Genomic DNA, 15,419 nt, shown 5'->3' with positions numbered 1-15,419 from the left:
TACAACCTGGAAAGAACTGGTGCTCAGTGCTCATGAGTTTAGCCTGCTCAAGAGCCAGTAGCATGGGAGTAAGAACACTCCTTTGAAGATGCTCTGCTCTCTGTCTCAGCAATCAATGCGTTGTGGAGGGTTTATCTTTAGAGGCCACCAAGGCTTTACTGAGAGGTCTGGGTGGGTTGCACCTCTAAGGAGCAGGTGTAGTTACTGCAGATTTATTGTGTTATTTCCTGGTCTTTCGCACTGCCCTCCAGGGAGTTAAAACCTACCCTTCCACTAAAGAGGGACAAAGCTACTTTTTCTTCTAAAAGCCTAAGAGGAGGGGCAGAGATTGAAGTTTTCAATAGGATCAAGCTGAAAATGTTCAGTCAGCCCCTGCTATTTTTTGGGGGGAAATTATTACTATTACTATTTTGTGTGTCCAGAAGGTCAGTAATCCTTGAAGAGTACAGGGGTCAGACCATAAAGAAATGAGAGGAAACATTTAGCACTTCCTTTCAAGTGGAAAACATACAGGTCTTCCCACCCTCTTCCTTGTCCCTTGCCTTAGGGATCTAAATAAATGGAGTGGCAAAGGTTGTAAGCTTGACTCACAGAAATCTGAACTAATCAGGAAGGTTTGTTCCAGAAAAATCATTTCAAGGAGAAATGTTTGGAAATAAGTTTGGTTGTGGCTGTGAGATTATTTTAAAATGCAACTATAAAACTACCAGTGTTTTATTTCTTATGAAGATTTTAGGGCTTAAAAAGCATCATTAATATCTTTCTTTAGCTTTATTTTGTTTCAGCATTCTGTTTCCCATAGGAAAATGGACTGTGCCATAGAACAAAGGTAAAAAGGTTGTTAGGTCTACTTCTTGGAATAGTGACTGTTGACCTCAGCAGTAGCCCCAGCAGCCCCAGCCAGAATTTGAGGCAGCTGGCCACAGTGAAGGGTGCAGGGAGGTTCCAGCCATGCAGGTCTTCTTGCTGATCCTGGGCATCTGTCACCCAAGGCAGCCAGTGATGATTTCCACAGTTTTATGACCCTTGGCTATCATCCCAATAACAAACAAGTCATAAGCTACCCTCTTCCCCTTTGTAAAATTCCACTCTACAATGTGGCCTTTCCACCAAGAACTTGTAAAACAGTGAGGACAGGGACCAATGCCTCCAGAGCTTTGTGTGTAATCAGCTTATTTCTTTTCTCACCTCCTCCTCTCTTTTCTTCTAGCAGTAATTTAAAGAGAGAGGAGCAAGGTACACTCAAGGGACAAAAGCTGAGTTAATTTTGTGTAGTCTTTTCCAGGGACAGGTAGCTAAAAGCCAAGGATTGTTCTTTTCTGTATTGCTTCAAGGATGTCAGAACTTTAGATATTGTAACAAAATGTCACCTAAAATGTGTTGGGCCACATTCATAGGTGTACTGGAACACATGAGTTCTGTGAGCCATAAGTTGGACATGTCTGGTTTATAGCATTTATAACTATATGAACATTTAAGTGATACTTTCTCTACTTGTAGTATTAGGGAGATATTGACATAAAAATCAGGTGAAAATATGATTGTATAACAAACTAAAATAACCGTGTCAGACAATAATTATGTCAGATATATACAGGCATATTAGTCATAGTACCCAGGTCAAGGTTGGAGTCAGCTTTCAAACCAGAAGGGAAGTCTCTGTTGACTCATGGGTAAAGGCAGATTTAGAGTAGGATTTAGGGTTAGACCAGACCTGCCTCTAAGAAGTCAGAGCACAGCAGAGCATGGCGGCCCAGCCCACGACAGGAGCTGACTAGCCTCTGCTTTGGTAGTTTGTTTGTTTTGTTTGTTTTTTTGTTTTTTTTTCATTTTAGAGTTTAGAGATTTGTTTGTTTTGGGTCAGGGTCAGGGTTTTGCTGTATAACCCAGGATAGCCTCAAATTCTCAATTCTCCTGTCTTACCTTTCACACACTGCAAGTGTAGTCATGGACCACATACATGGCCCTCTCTCTTGCTTTTTAAAAATCTTTATTTGTGTAGAAAGACACGGGCAGATTTTTCTCTAATTCCAGGTCAGGCTAGCTTCTTTGGATATGTGTGACTGGTGACAAAGCAGTTACTGACTTTTTTCAGTTAGCAGTGCTCACCATGCACTCTAAATTTGGCCTGGGAAAGACACAAAGAATTTATGAGACAAAAAGCAAAGAGGTGTGAGGTATGACTCTAGTCCTTGGTGCCAGAATATAGTCTAGTTGTAGAAACATGGCTTAAACATGTAGATAATATAAGAGAGAAACCATTTGTCAAATGTGGTGGCTCACATCCTAACTAACACTGGGGAGGATGGAGGCAGGAGGATCAGAAGTTCATGGTCATCCTTGGCTACATAGTTCGTTTGAGGGCAGCCTGAACTCTATGAGACCTTGTCTCAAAAACCCAGGCTTGGGGCTCTAACCTGGAGAAGCAGTGACTTTGTTCCAGAAGGCACTGTGCTGGAGAGTGAAAGAAGCAAGTACAGAGCAGTCTCTTCTAGGAAGATGAGTGGGACCAGTTCAGATTTGAGACTTCTGGGAAACTAGTGCTTGAAGATGCAGCTAGCAGGAATTTGGGACCAAGATGTATACTGTCTCTTCAACTTTATCTTCTGGAAACTAAGGCATCACCAAAAGCTTTTGGACAGAGGAACAATGCTCAGAGGTTTCTGAAGAAGACAGATCTGGTGGCCAGATACAGGCACATTAAAGATCATTCAGGTAGATCAGGTTCCTATATTTACTTTAGGGTTACTTTTGAAAAGTAATAATTTCAGCTGGGTGGTGGTGGTGCACACCTTTAATCCCTGCACTTGTGAGGCAGAGGCAGGTGGATATTTGTGAGTTTAAGGACAGCCTGGTCTACAAAGCAGTTCCAAGACAACTAGCGCTACACAGAGAAACCTTGTCTTGGAGGGAAAAAAAAAGAAAGAAAGAAAAGTAATAATTTCAAATTGGGAGTGGCAAAAAGAACAGGATTAAAGAATTGGATACAAGAGACATTTTGCCTTATAGGGCTATTTAAATACTTTTAATTTAAAAAAAAAGACATTTTAAAGGAAGGAGAAATCTATCAATACTGAGTGTATCTTTTACCTGTTGAAGTAATGAAGACTCATTAAGGTAAATCCACAGTTTGGGAACCAAGCAACTAGATAAATACTTTACTAACAGAAAAGAAAATGTTAGAATGGAGGATTAGATGATTATGTTTTGGGGAAAACACAAGGAGTTCAGCTTTGAAGATCATCTTTGATGTAGCAGGAGACAGAAATTTACTGGTGGAACATTCAAGTGAGAACTTGGCACATGGTAACCATATGGAAGCTGCCTTCATAGAGATGACTGCTTAAACTGTCTGAATGAATGATACCTTTCAAAGGAGACAGACTACTACTGGAAGCACCAGCATTTTAAAGGAGAGAGAAGAGAAACTGCCTTAACCCTGTGTACTTAACCATGGGGAGGAGGAAGACAGTTAGGGATTCACATTAGTGTAGATAAGAGCATCAAGAAGGAAGTGGTCGTCAGGTCAGATACTGCAGGGAGGTGAAGGAGAATAGGGGTTGAAAGGGCCACTGGATTAGGCAATTAGGAAGTTATTTACCTTATGGTATTTGGATATGTTGGGGGAGAGGATTAGGAGTGAGCATTGAAGAAAAGACTACAGCAAGCATCGATTAGCAGGTAAGAAGGAAAGAGTGAAGAGGGGCTATGACTGCTACTCCTGCCTTTACATTGTAAGTTTGTGCATTCACACACACTTGAAGGCAGAAGGGAGGAGTTAGGGCAGTGATTCATTTGGACAACCTTATTCAGTACCAGCTAGAGACTTCTGTCCAATAAACAGAGAGAATCAATAGCTTCAAGGAAGAAGAACAGCAAAAACAGGATTCTAGAGAAAAATGGGAGAATATAGATTAGGAGACTAGCAGAACTTGAGACTGACCTTGGGATTCTGGACAAAATAGAAGGTGGGGATCTGCTGAAGAGAGGGAGGGCCAGGGGACAAGTGATGGGGTTAAGAGGAAGATGTTAAATAATCACTCTAATTAGTGCTGGGGGTCGGAGAGCAGCTGAAGCTAGATAGTTAAGTATCAGTGGAGTCTGACAGACTCTCCACTTTCTAACTGCTTTTCTAAGAAATGGTAGTGAGGCTGGGGAGATGACTCATTCAGAAAGACACATAAGCATGAGGATCTGGGTTCCATCCTTAGCATTCACCTAAAAAGCCAAGCATCTGTAACCCAAACACTGGGGAGGTGGAGACAGGAAGATCTCTTGGGATTTGCTGGCCAGCCAGTCTAGTTGAATTAGTGAGCTATGGATCCATTGAAACTTGTCTCCAAAAATATGGTAATTGAGGAAGACACCATTATGAAACCTGTGGTTTCTATACACATCTACATGCATACTCAGATATATGTATGCACATGAACACACAAACACACATATACACATACATGAAATAGTTATCAGAGTAGCTTAGAAGGTAATTGGTGTTTGTTTCTTCTTGTACCTTTAAGGGTTTTTCCTTTCTCATTATTGTGTTTTTTTCATATATATATATATATATATATATATATATATATATATCCAATATCACCACAATTATAAATTATATAGCTATTGCAGAAAGGTCTTAAATAGTTTCAAGATTATCTAGGTTGCAGATATGTCAGTATGAAATCATAGTTCTTTCTCTCAACTTCCACTGTGTGTGGAAGGTAAACATCTGTGCCTCTTTTAATCACAGTCCACATTATTTTTGAGATGAGGACTCTTAGTGAATCTGAATCTGGAGCTCACCAATTAGGTTAGACTGACTGGCCAATAAACCCCAAGAATACACCCATCTCTGCCTCCCCAGTGCTAGGTGGGCAAAGTTGCACCCAATTTTTTTTTCTGTCTGTCTGTCTGTCTGTCTGTCTGTCTGTCTCTCTCTCTCTCTCTCTCTCTCTCTCTCTCTCCCTCCCTCTCTCCCTCTCCCCCTCCCTCTCCCTCTCCTTTTTTGTGTGTTTGTCTGTCTGTCTGTCTGTCTCTGTCAATGTTACAAATCATGTAATCATGTTCAGTCCTTTATGTCTGAGCACTTTCTCTAGAATGAACCATGTCCCCAGTATCTGAAATCTGAGGACTTTCTAGAGAAATTTGTTATGTCTAGATTGATAAAGTAGGTGAGCAAGAAGTCCTTGAATGGTGCTACTTGGCCCTGTCTGAAAAGTGATGCATGTTTTAAGCCAGTTAAACACCAAATCATCCATATAAAACTCTTCTGAATTCAAGATGACCAGGATTCCAGGTGGTAGGTAGTATGTCTCATCCAGAACACAGACGATCATGAGAAGCCCCTGAGATGGGGTTTTGTGGGAACATGTTTCTTAGAAGTGATAAACCTGGTTTTTAGGTTCTATTGAGAAGGGTAAGCTGACTATATGGAGGAGCTAAGTATGTAATACTTACCTGGGTACTTGATACAGTCTTCAGATTTAGCAAGATGCAACTTGAATAGGAATGAGGAAGTGGTTTCTGTTACAAGTATAGTTACACGAAATAAATGATGGAAGAAATAAATGATGGACCAAGTCCCAGTTCTGTATCTGATTCTTGACTCAATTACTGAGTCTCCTAAGATTGGTAGGTCTAATGACAGAGCATGGGAACCATTAGTCTCACAAACAAGGAGACTAGAATGTGCTTCTGAGTGGAATCGATTTGCTTTCTCAAACTGCTGCATTTTAAAATCATTATGCGTGCAAGAAATGTTTAGAGGCCAGAAGACAATACTAGGTGTTAGCCCTTACCTTTGGCCTTGCTTGAGAGATGCTCTCTTGCTGTCCATTGCTGCATATGGCATATTAACTAGCCCATGAGCTTTTGGAAACTTTCATGTCTATGTCGCCCATCTTGCTGTGGGAGCTTTGGGATCACATGTGCATGTGACTGTGCAGCTTTTATGGGTTCTGGGGACCTGAATTCAAGTGTTTATACTTCACAGCAGTACTTTACCCACGAATCCGTCTCTCCAGTCCTCAAGATTCTTTTAAAGTGGAAGAGCAATCTGATCAGAGTTGAAATGAATCAATGGAGTTTATTCATGGAGGAGTAACTCAAATATTTACTTTTCCTTTTTCTTTCCTCATAGGTATGGCCTCACATGTGCAAGTTTTCTCCCCTCACACCCTTCAATCAAGTGCCTTCTGTAGTGTGAAGAAACTGAAAGTAGAGCCAAGTTCCAACTGGGACATGACTGGGTACGGCTCCCATAGCAAAGCGTACAGCCAGAGCAAGAACATACCACCTTCTCAGCCAGCCTCCACAACCGTCAGCACCTCCTTGCCAATCCCAAACCCAAGCCTACCTTACGAGCAGACCATCATCTTCCCAGGAAGTACTGGACACATAGTTGTAACATCAGCAAGTAGCACTTCTGTCACCGGGCAAGTCCTCGGCGGACCACATAACCTAATGCGTCGAAGCACTGTGAGCCTCCTTGACACCTACCAAAAATGTGGACTCAAGCGAAAGAGTGAGGAGATCGAGAACACAAGCAGCGTGCAGATCATTGAAGAGCATCCACCCATGATTCAGAATAATGCCAGCGGGGCCACTGTAGCTACTGCCACCACATCCACTGCCACTTCCAAAAACAGTGGCTCGAACAGCGAAGGCGACTATCAGCTGGTGCAGCATGAAGTGCTGTGTTCCATGACCAACACCTATGAGGTTTTAGAGTTTTTGGGCAGAGGAACATTTGGGCAAGTGGTCAAGTGCTGGAAACGGGGCACCAATGAAATTGTGGCCATTAAGATCTTAAAGAACCACCCTTCCTATGCCCGGCAAGGTCAGATTGAAGTGAGCATCCTAGCCCGGCTGAGCACAGAGAGCGCAGATGACTACAACTTTGTGCGGGCCTATGAGTGCTTCCAGCACAAGAATCACACCTGCTTAGTCTTTGAGATGTTGGAGCAGAACCTCTATGACTTTCTGAAACAGAACAAGTTTAGCCCCTTGCCCCTCAAGTACATTCGCCCAGTCCTCCAGCAGGTAGCTACAGCCCTGATGAAACTCAAAAGCCTGGGTCTTATCCATGCTGACCTCAAACCAGAAAACATCATGCTGGTAGATCCATCTAGACAGCCATACCGAGTAAAGGTCATTGACTTTGGTTCAGCAAGTCATGTCTCCAAAGCCGTCTGCTCTACCTACTTGCAATCCAGATACTACAGGTAAAACTTTCTCCATGGAAATAGTCATAGGGCACGTGAGGCCCAGGGGCATCCACAGGGATGGCAGAGTCACAAACATAGCTACTGGTTTGTGACCAGAACGAGATCTTAATCTGGAGGCTGGAGAGATGGCTCAGTGGTGGTTAAGAGCACTTGCTGCTCACACAGAAGACTTCAGTGTGGTTCCCAGTTCCCACATATCAGATCACAGCTATTAATAAATCTAGTTCCAGGGGATCCCATAACCCTCTTATGGACTCCAGACCTACACGTGGTATACATACATACATACATACATACATACATACATACATACATACATACATTCAGGCAAACACTGTTATGCATAAAAATAAATAAATCTTTTTAAGAACAAAGAGACCTTAATGTAGTTGGAAAATTAGAATACATGCAGATAGGAGTGACAGTGAGAAGCCAAATAAGAAGGTAACATTATTGGTCTGCTGTTGTGAGATGGAAAGGATTTTGGGAGCTGGGTGAAGAGTGGAGAAGTCAGGTTCTTCTGGAGTGGACCCAGATAGCTAGAACAGGAAGGGATGTGCCAATAACAGGTACAGGGTAGCAAAATGTAAGCTCATCTAGGAGATGAGGAGAACTGCCTGGCCAGATCAGAGGATTTGTGAATAGTACCTGGAACAAGTCCTGGAAACTTTGAACAAGCAGGGGTTTGTGGCGGATGGTGTTGGGGAAGAGTGTAATAGGTTGACAGCAGTGTTCTGAGAAGACTGTTACGCCCAGTGGGAAGGCTGGAGGAAGGGAGAATCTTTGCCCTGGGGCCAGTTGCTCCCTCCCAGGATAAGTTTATGTCAGGAAACATTATCTACCCCTGCCACCCTGAGGCCACTTTTTTTTTTTAATTCTAAGGAAATACACAAGGCTAGGTAATTTTATAAAGAAAAGAGGTTTATTTAGCTCAAGTTCTGAAAGTTCAAGGTCATGATGCTTGAACATCATAAGGTCAACAACGTTATGATAGATGGCCCACAATAGTGAGGGCATGCATAGGAATAAGAGATCACATGATTATATAGGAAAAAATATAATGGTTCAAGGTCAGGGGTTTCTAATCTTACTTTCTTCCAAGGACAGCACTGGTAATGAACTTCCACTAGGCCTTACCACCTCTCAGCATCACTACACTGAGGACCATTTTTTTAAACTTGGTGGGGGGCAGATGACAAAGTATACTCTAGCAAGAAAACTTGCATATTCAGACATCACACAAGTGTTTATCTCATTTCTAATATGGGTCTTGCAAAATGCTAGCTAGCTCCAAGGATGCAAACAATACCCTGGCCATCTAGGAGTCTCCAGCGTGCTTCAGGCTTTGACATTAGTAGAATCCAAAACTGGGCTGTGTGATTTGTGCTCACTGCCTAACCTATGAGCTGGAAGCTGGGTTTTTTTTTTTTTATACCAGTCCCAGGGTGCTGTGATACAGCCTAGTGCTATGTGCAGTGGCTGGTCTGTGGGAGACACAGCATCAGGAGGTGATGGAAATGGAAAGCGAGGCTTCAGGTTGTAGAATGGCGAAGAGCTGTGTTGGAAGTAGTAGTGACCAGTCCCACAGGGGCGGAAATTGGCAAGAAAAGAAACTCAAAACTCCCATGAGAAAGTAGGCCAACCCACACCCAAGAGGTTGACTTATGCCAGTAATAGGAAAATCTCAGGACTTCTTGCCTCATGAAACCTCCTGTCCCATGCCCTGATGGTGGATGTGCTCTTTACACCTTCTTCAAGGGTCCAGAAGAAAGACTGGACAGACTTGAGCTACGTCACCACTGCTGGCCTGGGACCTCCAGTCCCTGTCTATTGGGCCTCGTCACTGCTTGCAGCACGGTTGCATCTCTCTCCCCCACCCTCAGCCTTCAGTCATAAGAATGGGCTGCAAGTCTTCTCCATTCCTCTTAAGAGGGATTCCTACTTGCCTAGCTCTGGCATCTGATATGGGCTTTCTCTGTGAATTCAGATATACATACTGCCTTCTGCTCTTAAGAGGAGTTCTCAGACTGCTGCATACTTGCGAGATAAATCTACCCCTGCTTGCTCTTCTTCACCCATTCAGCCTGGAGGGGAGCCAAGGACTCACTTCTGGAGCCATCCAGTCAGGTGGAACCTGGACAGTGGGAACTGCACCCTTCCTTAGTAGAGGTGGAAGCCAACAACCCATATTCTCTGGAGAGTGCCTGGCCCTTCCCTGAAAGCCAACTCAGTGTGGTTCATCACAGGGAAGCAGCTTGCCCCAGAGGTGGTTGCTGCTGGGGTGCTCTCTAGTTACTGCAAAATGGAGGCTGTTGCTGTCACTTTATTTTAGACTTACAAATTCAGGATGCCAAAGGCCATTTCTTCCCAGCTCTTGGCCTGAATATAAGGAAAACTGTGCCAAGTCAAGGGCTGTGTGAAGTTTTATTACTTAGTTACCCTATATTGCTCATAGTGAACAGAATCCAGCTTCATTGCAGTTTGCTGAAAATTAAGCAAATTTAATAAGCAATGCACCCTTGTACAAACTTGACCCGAGTCACATTTGGGTCCTGAAGCCGTTTTTGTATTCATGCCCTCTTGTCCCACTGTCACTCCGCCCACTGTGTGCCCCTCCTGCTGAGGACTCTGGAGTCTTACTTTGTTTTCAGAGACCCTAGCTCAGAAAGGCTATGGCTATAGCAGTGACGTTTCCATGGGAACTAGGGCAGGACTAAACCCTCTACTTGAACTTCATATCCCTCTCACCAGCATTATGGCCTGCTCAGCCATTTGAGCACCTCGTGGGGTGATAAAGACTGTTTGCCTACTATTGGGCACTTATGAGCTCCTGACTGTCATTCTTCAACAGGCATAATCACCTCTACTTCCTTCGTCCCTACTTCCATCTGAGACACCTTCTTTTGGGGTCTCATGGTACCCCTTTCCTTTAGGCTTTAAGTGACTACTACCTAAAATTCTAGGCAGAACGGTTTCCCTCTCCCCAGGGGTCTCCATCGTCTTGTGTCCTCAAGGCCAACTTGACAACCTTAAACTATGGTCGGGCCCAGAGCTGTGGAATGATGTTCAGTTTCCAAATTAATCATGATACTCTGCCTACCACAGGCCTCATCTGAGCCCTGCCATGGCCAGATTGCTGCCACATAGGTCAGTGGGAGCTTATGAGAACAGCATCCAGCTTTGACCCCACTCATCCAGTCAGTCTAAACATACTATGCAGGGTGATTTGCCTGACTACCTCACCTTTTACTTGGGAAGAGAGAACAAGAGAAACTCTTTGATTGTCTGTCATTAAGATCCTTGTCCTAAAAGAGCATACTTTCTGGGACATTTTGAGCGAGCAAGGGTGCTTTCTAGCTAAGGTCAGAGAGGTCATTACATGCTGTAGATGAGCCTTCCTCAGGGCCTGCCAGGTGGGCCTTTGGCCTTTGTCCTGCAGGGTCTGTCTCTCTCCAGGGATCCTCTGTCTTGAACCTGGCACAGTAGCCACTAGGAACACCTTACTTTCAAAGGGATGAACATTTCTGTCCTTCCATCATGTTAAATATGAATTGCCATTCCCATGGCCCCCATCAAGTATGATAAAAAAAATAGTGTGATATAAAAGTGAATTTCCTGTTCTCAGCCTGAGGGACCTGGGAAGAAGGAAGATGGTGGCCTGGAAGCCACTTGTTTTCCGTAGCAGCTAGGTATGTGCTTGGCTCTGCCACCAACACTGCCTCCCAGAGCCCCAGGAGCTCCACTTCCTCTCAGTGATTCGCTCAGCTAAGCTGGTTCCTCAACAGAGCCAGGGTGAAGCAAAGCTAGTGAGTTTATTAAGTATTCAGGTAGAGAGACTTAGGGAAAGGATGATGTATACTCAGGACAGGGAGGACGGCTCAAGAAAGTCACAGTTGACTACATATAAGTTCGTATGAATTAAAGGTTGTAACTGGTGGCACACACCTTTAATCCCAGCACCTAAGAGGCAGAGGCAGGCAAATCTCTGTGAGTTCAAGACCAGCCTGGTCTACAGAACGAGTTCCAGGACAGGCTTCAAAGCTACACACAGAAACTCTGTCTCAAAAAACAAAAGCAAAACAATAACAAAGATTAAGCGAAGTTTAAAATTTAAGTAAAGTTTCAAAAACAAGTGAAAATACACGGGTAGGTTTACTTATTCTCTTACATTAAAGATTTTCTGTTTGTAAATGAAATTGTGAGGGTTTTTATGAGGTACATAATTTAGATTTAGAAATGAAAGAGGTGTGTATTAAAAGGTAAAACTCAAAAGTTTCAGACATTCTGGCCCTAAATGGACCTAATTCATTTGTTTTTAACATCTGTGTTTAAGATATCCTTAGAAAAACATGATTAATTTCTGTGGGCAATTTTGACTTTGTTGATTGTACTGAACTTTGCTGATGCTCAGCAGTAGGAAAGGCGAATTAGACTTTGGAGTGAGGAGCGCCTGTCTCTTCTCATGCCCTCTTAATTATGCACCCTGTATTTCTAGCCTGCCACAGAATTGCTGTTGGCATTCTGTAAGGAAAGCCCGATGTGTGACTTTAAGGAGACAGGTCTTCTTCAGGTCTTCGTGAGTCTAATGGTGGGGTACAGTGGTGTCTTCCAGCTTAGCCTTTGCCCTGCAGGTCAGCTATGAGGGTAACTCAGCAGTGCTGCTTCTCAAGTTTTCTTGGGATTCCTAAGAATTCTCAAGATTTTTAAGAATCTGGAGAGCTTACATGAATAGAATTATTCTAGATACCATCCCAGAGCTATTGTGCCCTCTGGGGGAAGAGGTCCCTGACTCATGGAAATCTCCATCCCCTACCTCTACCCCAGAGACTCTTGAGAAACCCTGTTCCAGCCAAGATCAGGCTTCTTCCAAGGTAGCACCTTTCAGGTACTCACGCCCAGAAGAACACAGTGGCAGGGGACCCTGTTTACATGTGTTACCTCACTAAAGAAGTTCCTACCAGGTCATTATTTAATTCTCCATTGATACCAAGGTTTTGATAGTTTTGAGTAAGTAATTACCTGATGCTGGGGCATTTCTGCTGTCAGTGTGATTGGTAAATTAAAAACAAGCCCAGATATTAAACTCTGAAGCACACACCATACACACACCACACACAGACCACACACACACATACCATACACACACCATACACACACCACACACACCACACACACTACACACACCATACACACACCACACACGCACCATACACATACCACACACACACATACCACACACACACCACACTCACACCACACACACACCATACACACACCATACACACACACCACACACACACACATACAAAACAAACCACTGTTGGACAAAAGATACTTGAAGGGGCAATGTGTACAGTTTTGTTTCTGCTCTTTTAAAAATATTTTGTATAGATGTTTTTGAGACCCTTTAGATCATTGTTACAATCCACAAAAGTGATCATTAAAAAAATCAGGGTTCATAAGGACTGGTGAGGTGGTTCAGGGGATAAAAGTGCTTGCTACCAGTCCTGATAGAGTTTGGTCCCAAAGACCCATGTGGTGGAAGGAGAGAACTGATCTCTGTCCTCTGACCTCTACATACATGCCATGACACGTAAGTGTGTTCATATACCACACACAATAAGTAAATAACTAGACAGATAGGAAAGATATAAAAAACTTAGGACAGTATAAATGCCTATAATTTTTAAAAACACTCTTTTTCATTTGATTCTTTTGGGTGCAGAGGCTGTCTTCCAGATAATTCTAAAATGGTTTTTAGGTAAAGATAGAAATTTTAATTCCATTCATCTATTAGACACTGATTTAGTAGCTCTGGATATCTACATATTTGAGGGTATAGGAAGTAAAGGTATGTTCTCAATTTTTGAGTTAATTGCCTTTAAGATTAAAAAAATTTCTAGAAATATAATTCTGATGTTTGGTATTTCAAGGATGTGATTATTCAACAGATAGTTCTCATAAGCCCATTGTATACCAGACTGAAGTGGGTAGCAGAAGGGAGTAAACAGCCCAGGGAGTGCAGGGAAGGGAGTTCCCTGAGTGGAGTGAGAGCTGTGGTGATGGGGTCTGAGGTAGATCTTCACGAAGTATGACATGGCTGGGGCTGAGAGTCTGGGCCACGGCCTTATAGTGAGACATGGGATGTGCCAGTGGCTCAAGGTCTGGGTTGGAGCCCAGTGGTAGAGTGTGAGGTCTGACGATTGGGGCTGGGATTTAGTCAAAGGGATGCGATAGAAGTTTCTGTAAATCCTTGAAGAAATAATCATCTGATGAGGTAAGTGATGGTACAGTTAGTTGGCAAAAGGCATAACAGACAAAAGCTTGTGGGGGACACAAAGGCCAGGGAGTAACTATATTTATTCAGGAATGAGAACAGAGGTCTAGGTTGTACGATGGCCCACCCATAGCCTATGGACCCTTAGTGCATTTGACTTTTCTGATGATTGATGACAGACCTGACTTACCAGAGGACGTACAGTGTTTGTTTTGCTTTTCTGGTTGGTGACTTTGCTTTCTCTGAGGCTGGATTCTGAAGTTCTGGTCTGTTAGGATTTGGTTAAAAAAAAAAATCCCACCACTACAAAAAAACAAACAAACAAAAACCAAATCCTACCACTACAAAGTAACAGTCTCTGGAGGGGCCTTAACTTCAGTCCTGCCTACCACTACAAAGTAATAGTCTCTGGAGGGGCCTTAACTTCAGTCCTGGTCCTGCCCCACCTGTTCCCCTGACTCATCGAATAGATAGTTAGCTGTGAGCCACCCACACTGTTCCATCTGGATTCTGTTGTGACCAGGACTTGTGCTCATCAGACTGTGGGTCAGAGTTGGGGATTCTGGGAATGGGTAGACAGTCTTTACCCTTTGGTGACTCTGGTGTCATTGACCCCCATTGGGAACCTTCCTTCATATCCCTTGAATACAAACAGGGCATATTCCACAACACCAGATTATTGTAGGCTAAAGGTGTAAGACACTCCAATAAGGGGTGTTGCCACAAACAGAAGTTTCAAAAATAATATAACTTATACAGATCATAATATATAAAAAGTGATTGACCAATTTTGAAAAAGGTCTTTGCAAGCAGTTAGTTATGTATGGCAAACATTAGCTCTTTTTTTTGGGGGGGGGGGAAGGGTTTGAGACAGAGTTTCTCTGTAGCTTTAGAGCCTGTCCTGGAACTAGCTCTTGTAGATAGGTTGGCCTCAAACTCACAGAGATCTGCCTGCCTCTGCCTCCCGAGTGCTGGAATTAAAGGTGTGTGCCACCACCTCCCAGCTCTTAAACTTGCCTTCTGTTACTAATAGAGACAACAGGAAGAGAGGATGTGCTAGCTCACATTGGGGGATAGTAACTTACACACATAAAAACAAGCAGAGACACTGTTTTGTTTCTATGAAGAAGTTATCTTGGCTGGTTAGCTCCCTTCAAATCTCTATTGTCTCTGGGACCTTAGTTGTATGGTATATATTTTGAAATCAGTCTTTCAGTAACTATTAATTCATGTTCATAACTACCTGGTAATTGTTAATAAATACAAAATAATTTTCAGTGTCATAGTCTGAGTGTATTTGAGTATCTCCCTGCTGCAACCTTGCTATACACATGAGAGCAAGGGTTTGTGCATGCTCATAAACACTGACTGAGGTCCTACAGTGTAGCCATACATGACATGCAGGCATGGACATGCTTGTGAGAAAGGATGACATTAGCACTCTGTGCGAAGGTGCTGATGTGCATAAAGACAGAGAAGGAAAGACATATGTGCATATATTCAAGACAGCAGATGAACATGCACCTCAGACAACAGAAGCCTCTCAAGTGTCCTTAGAGTCTGAGGGCCCAGATGCAGAAGTGCTATCAGTGCCCTGGAAACTCAGCTCAGCTTTCTGCCTTGTAGGGCTGCCAGATGCATGTCTCTAAGCCTAAAGGTGGGAGGGCTGGAACTACCCTTGGGCTCAAGGTGTAAGCCAGTTGTTTTCAAAGTGAGCTCTAGGGACCCTGCAACACCAGAATCTCCATGGTGCTTGTTAGAAATTGGAGATACCTACCATACCAAACCAATTTAATATGCAGTATGCTGGAAGTGGGACAGGAACAGGCATTGGTCAAGTTTCACAGCAAATGCTTTCCTCCTCTTCCTCCTCCTCCTCCTCCTCCTCCTCCTCCTCCTCCTCCTCCTCCTCCTCC

At 43.4% G+C, this 15,419-nt stretch overlaps 1 protein-coding gene across 4 annotated transcripts in view; it reads left to right on the top strand.

Annotated features, from left to right (window-relative positions):
* Hipk2 (homeodomain interacting protein kinase 2) overlaps window positions 1-15,419 on the top strand; it is a 195,630-nt gene that overhangs the window by 51,120 nt on the left and 129,091 nt on the right. For all 4 annotated transcript variants that reach the window (XM_013353250.2, XM_005365848.3, XM_005365846.2 and 1 more), the window contains exon 2: window positions 6,140-7,223. In XM_013353250.2, the coding sequence (XP_013208704.1) occupies window positions 6,140-7,223 (1,084 nt within the window). The remainder of the gene's footprint in view (window positions 1-6,139; window positions 7,224-15,419) is intronic.

Source organism: Microtus ochrogaster, unplaced genomic scaffold (genome assembly GCF_000317375.1).
Source record: "Microtus ochrogaster isolate Prairie Vole_2 unplaced genomic scaffold, MicOch1.0 UNK4, whole genome shotgun sequence".
NCBI lineage: Eukaryota > Metazoa > Chordata > Mammalia > Rodentia > Cricetidae > Microtus > Microtus ochrogaster.
Note: the sequence above shows the minus strand (reverse complement) of the source record. Positions and strands in the feature narration are given on the sequence as shown.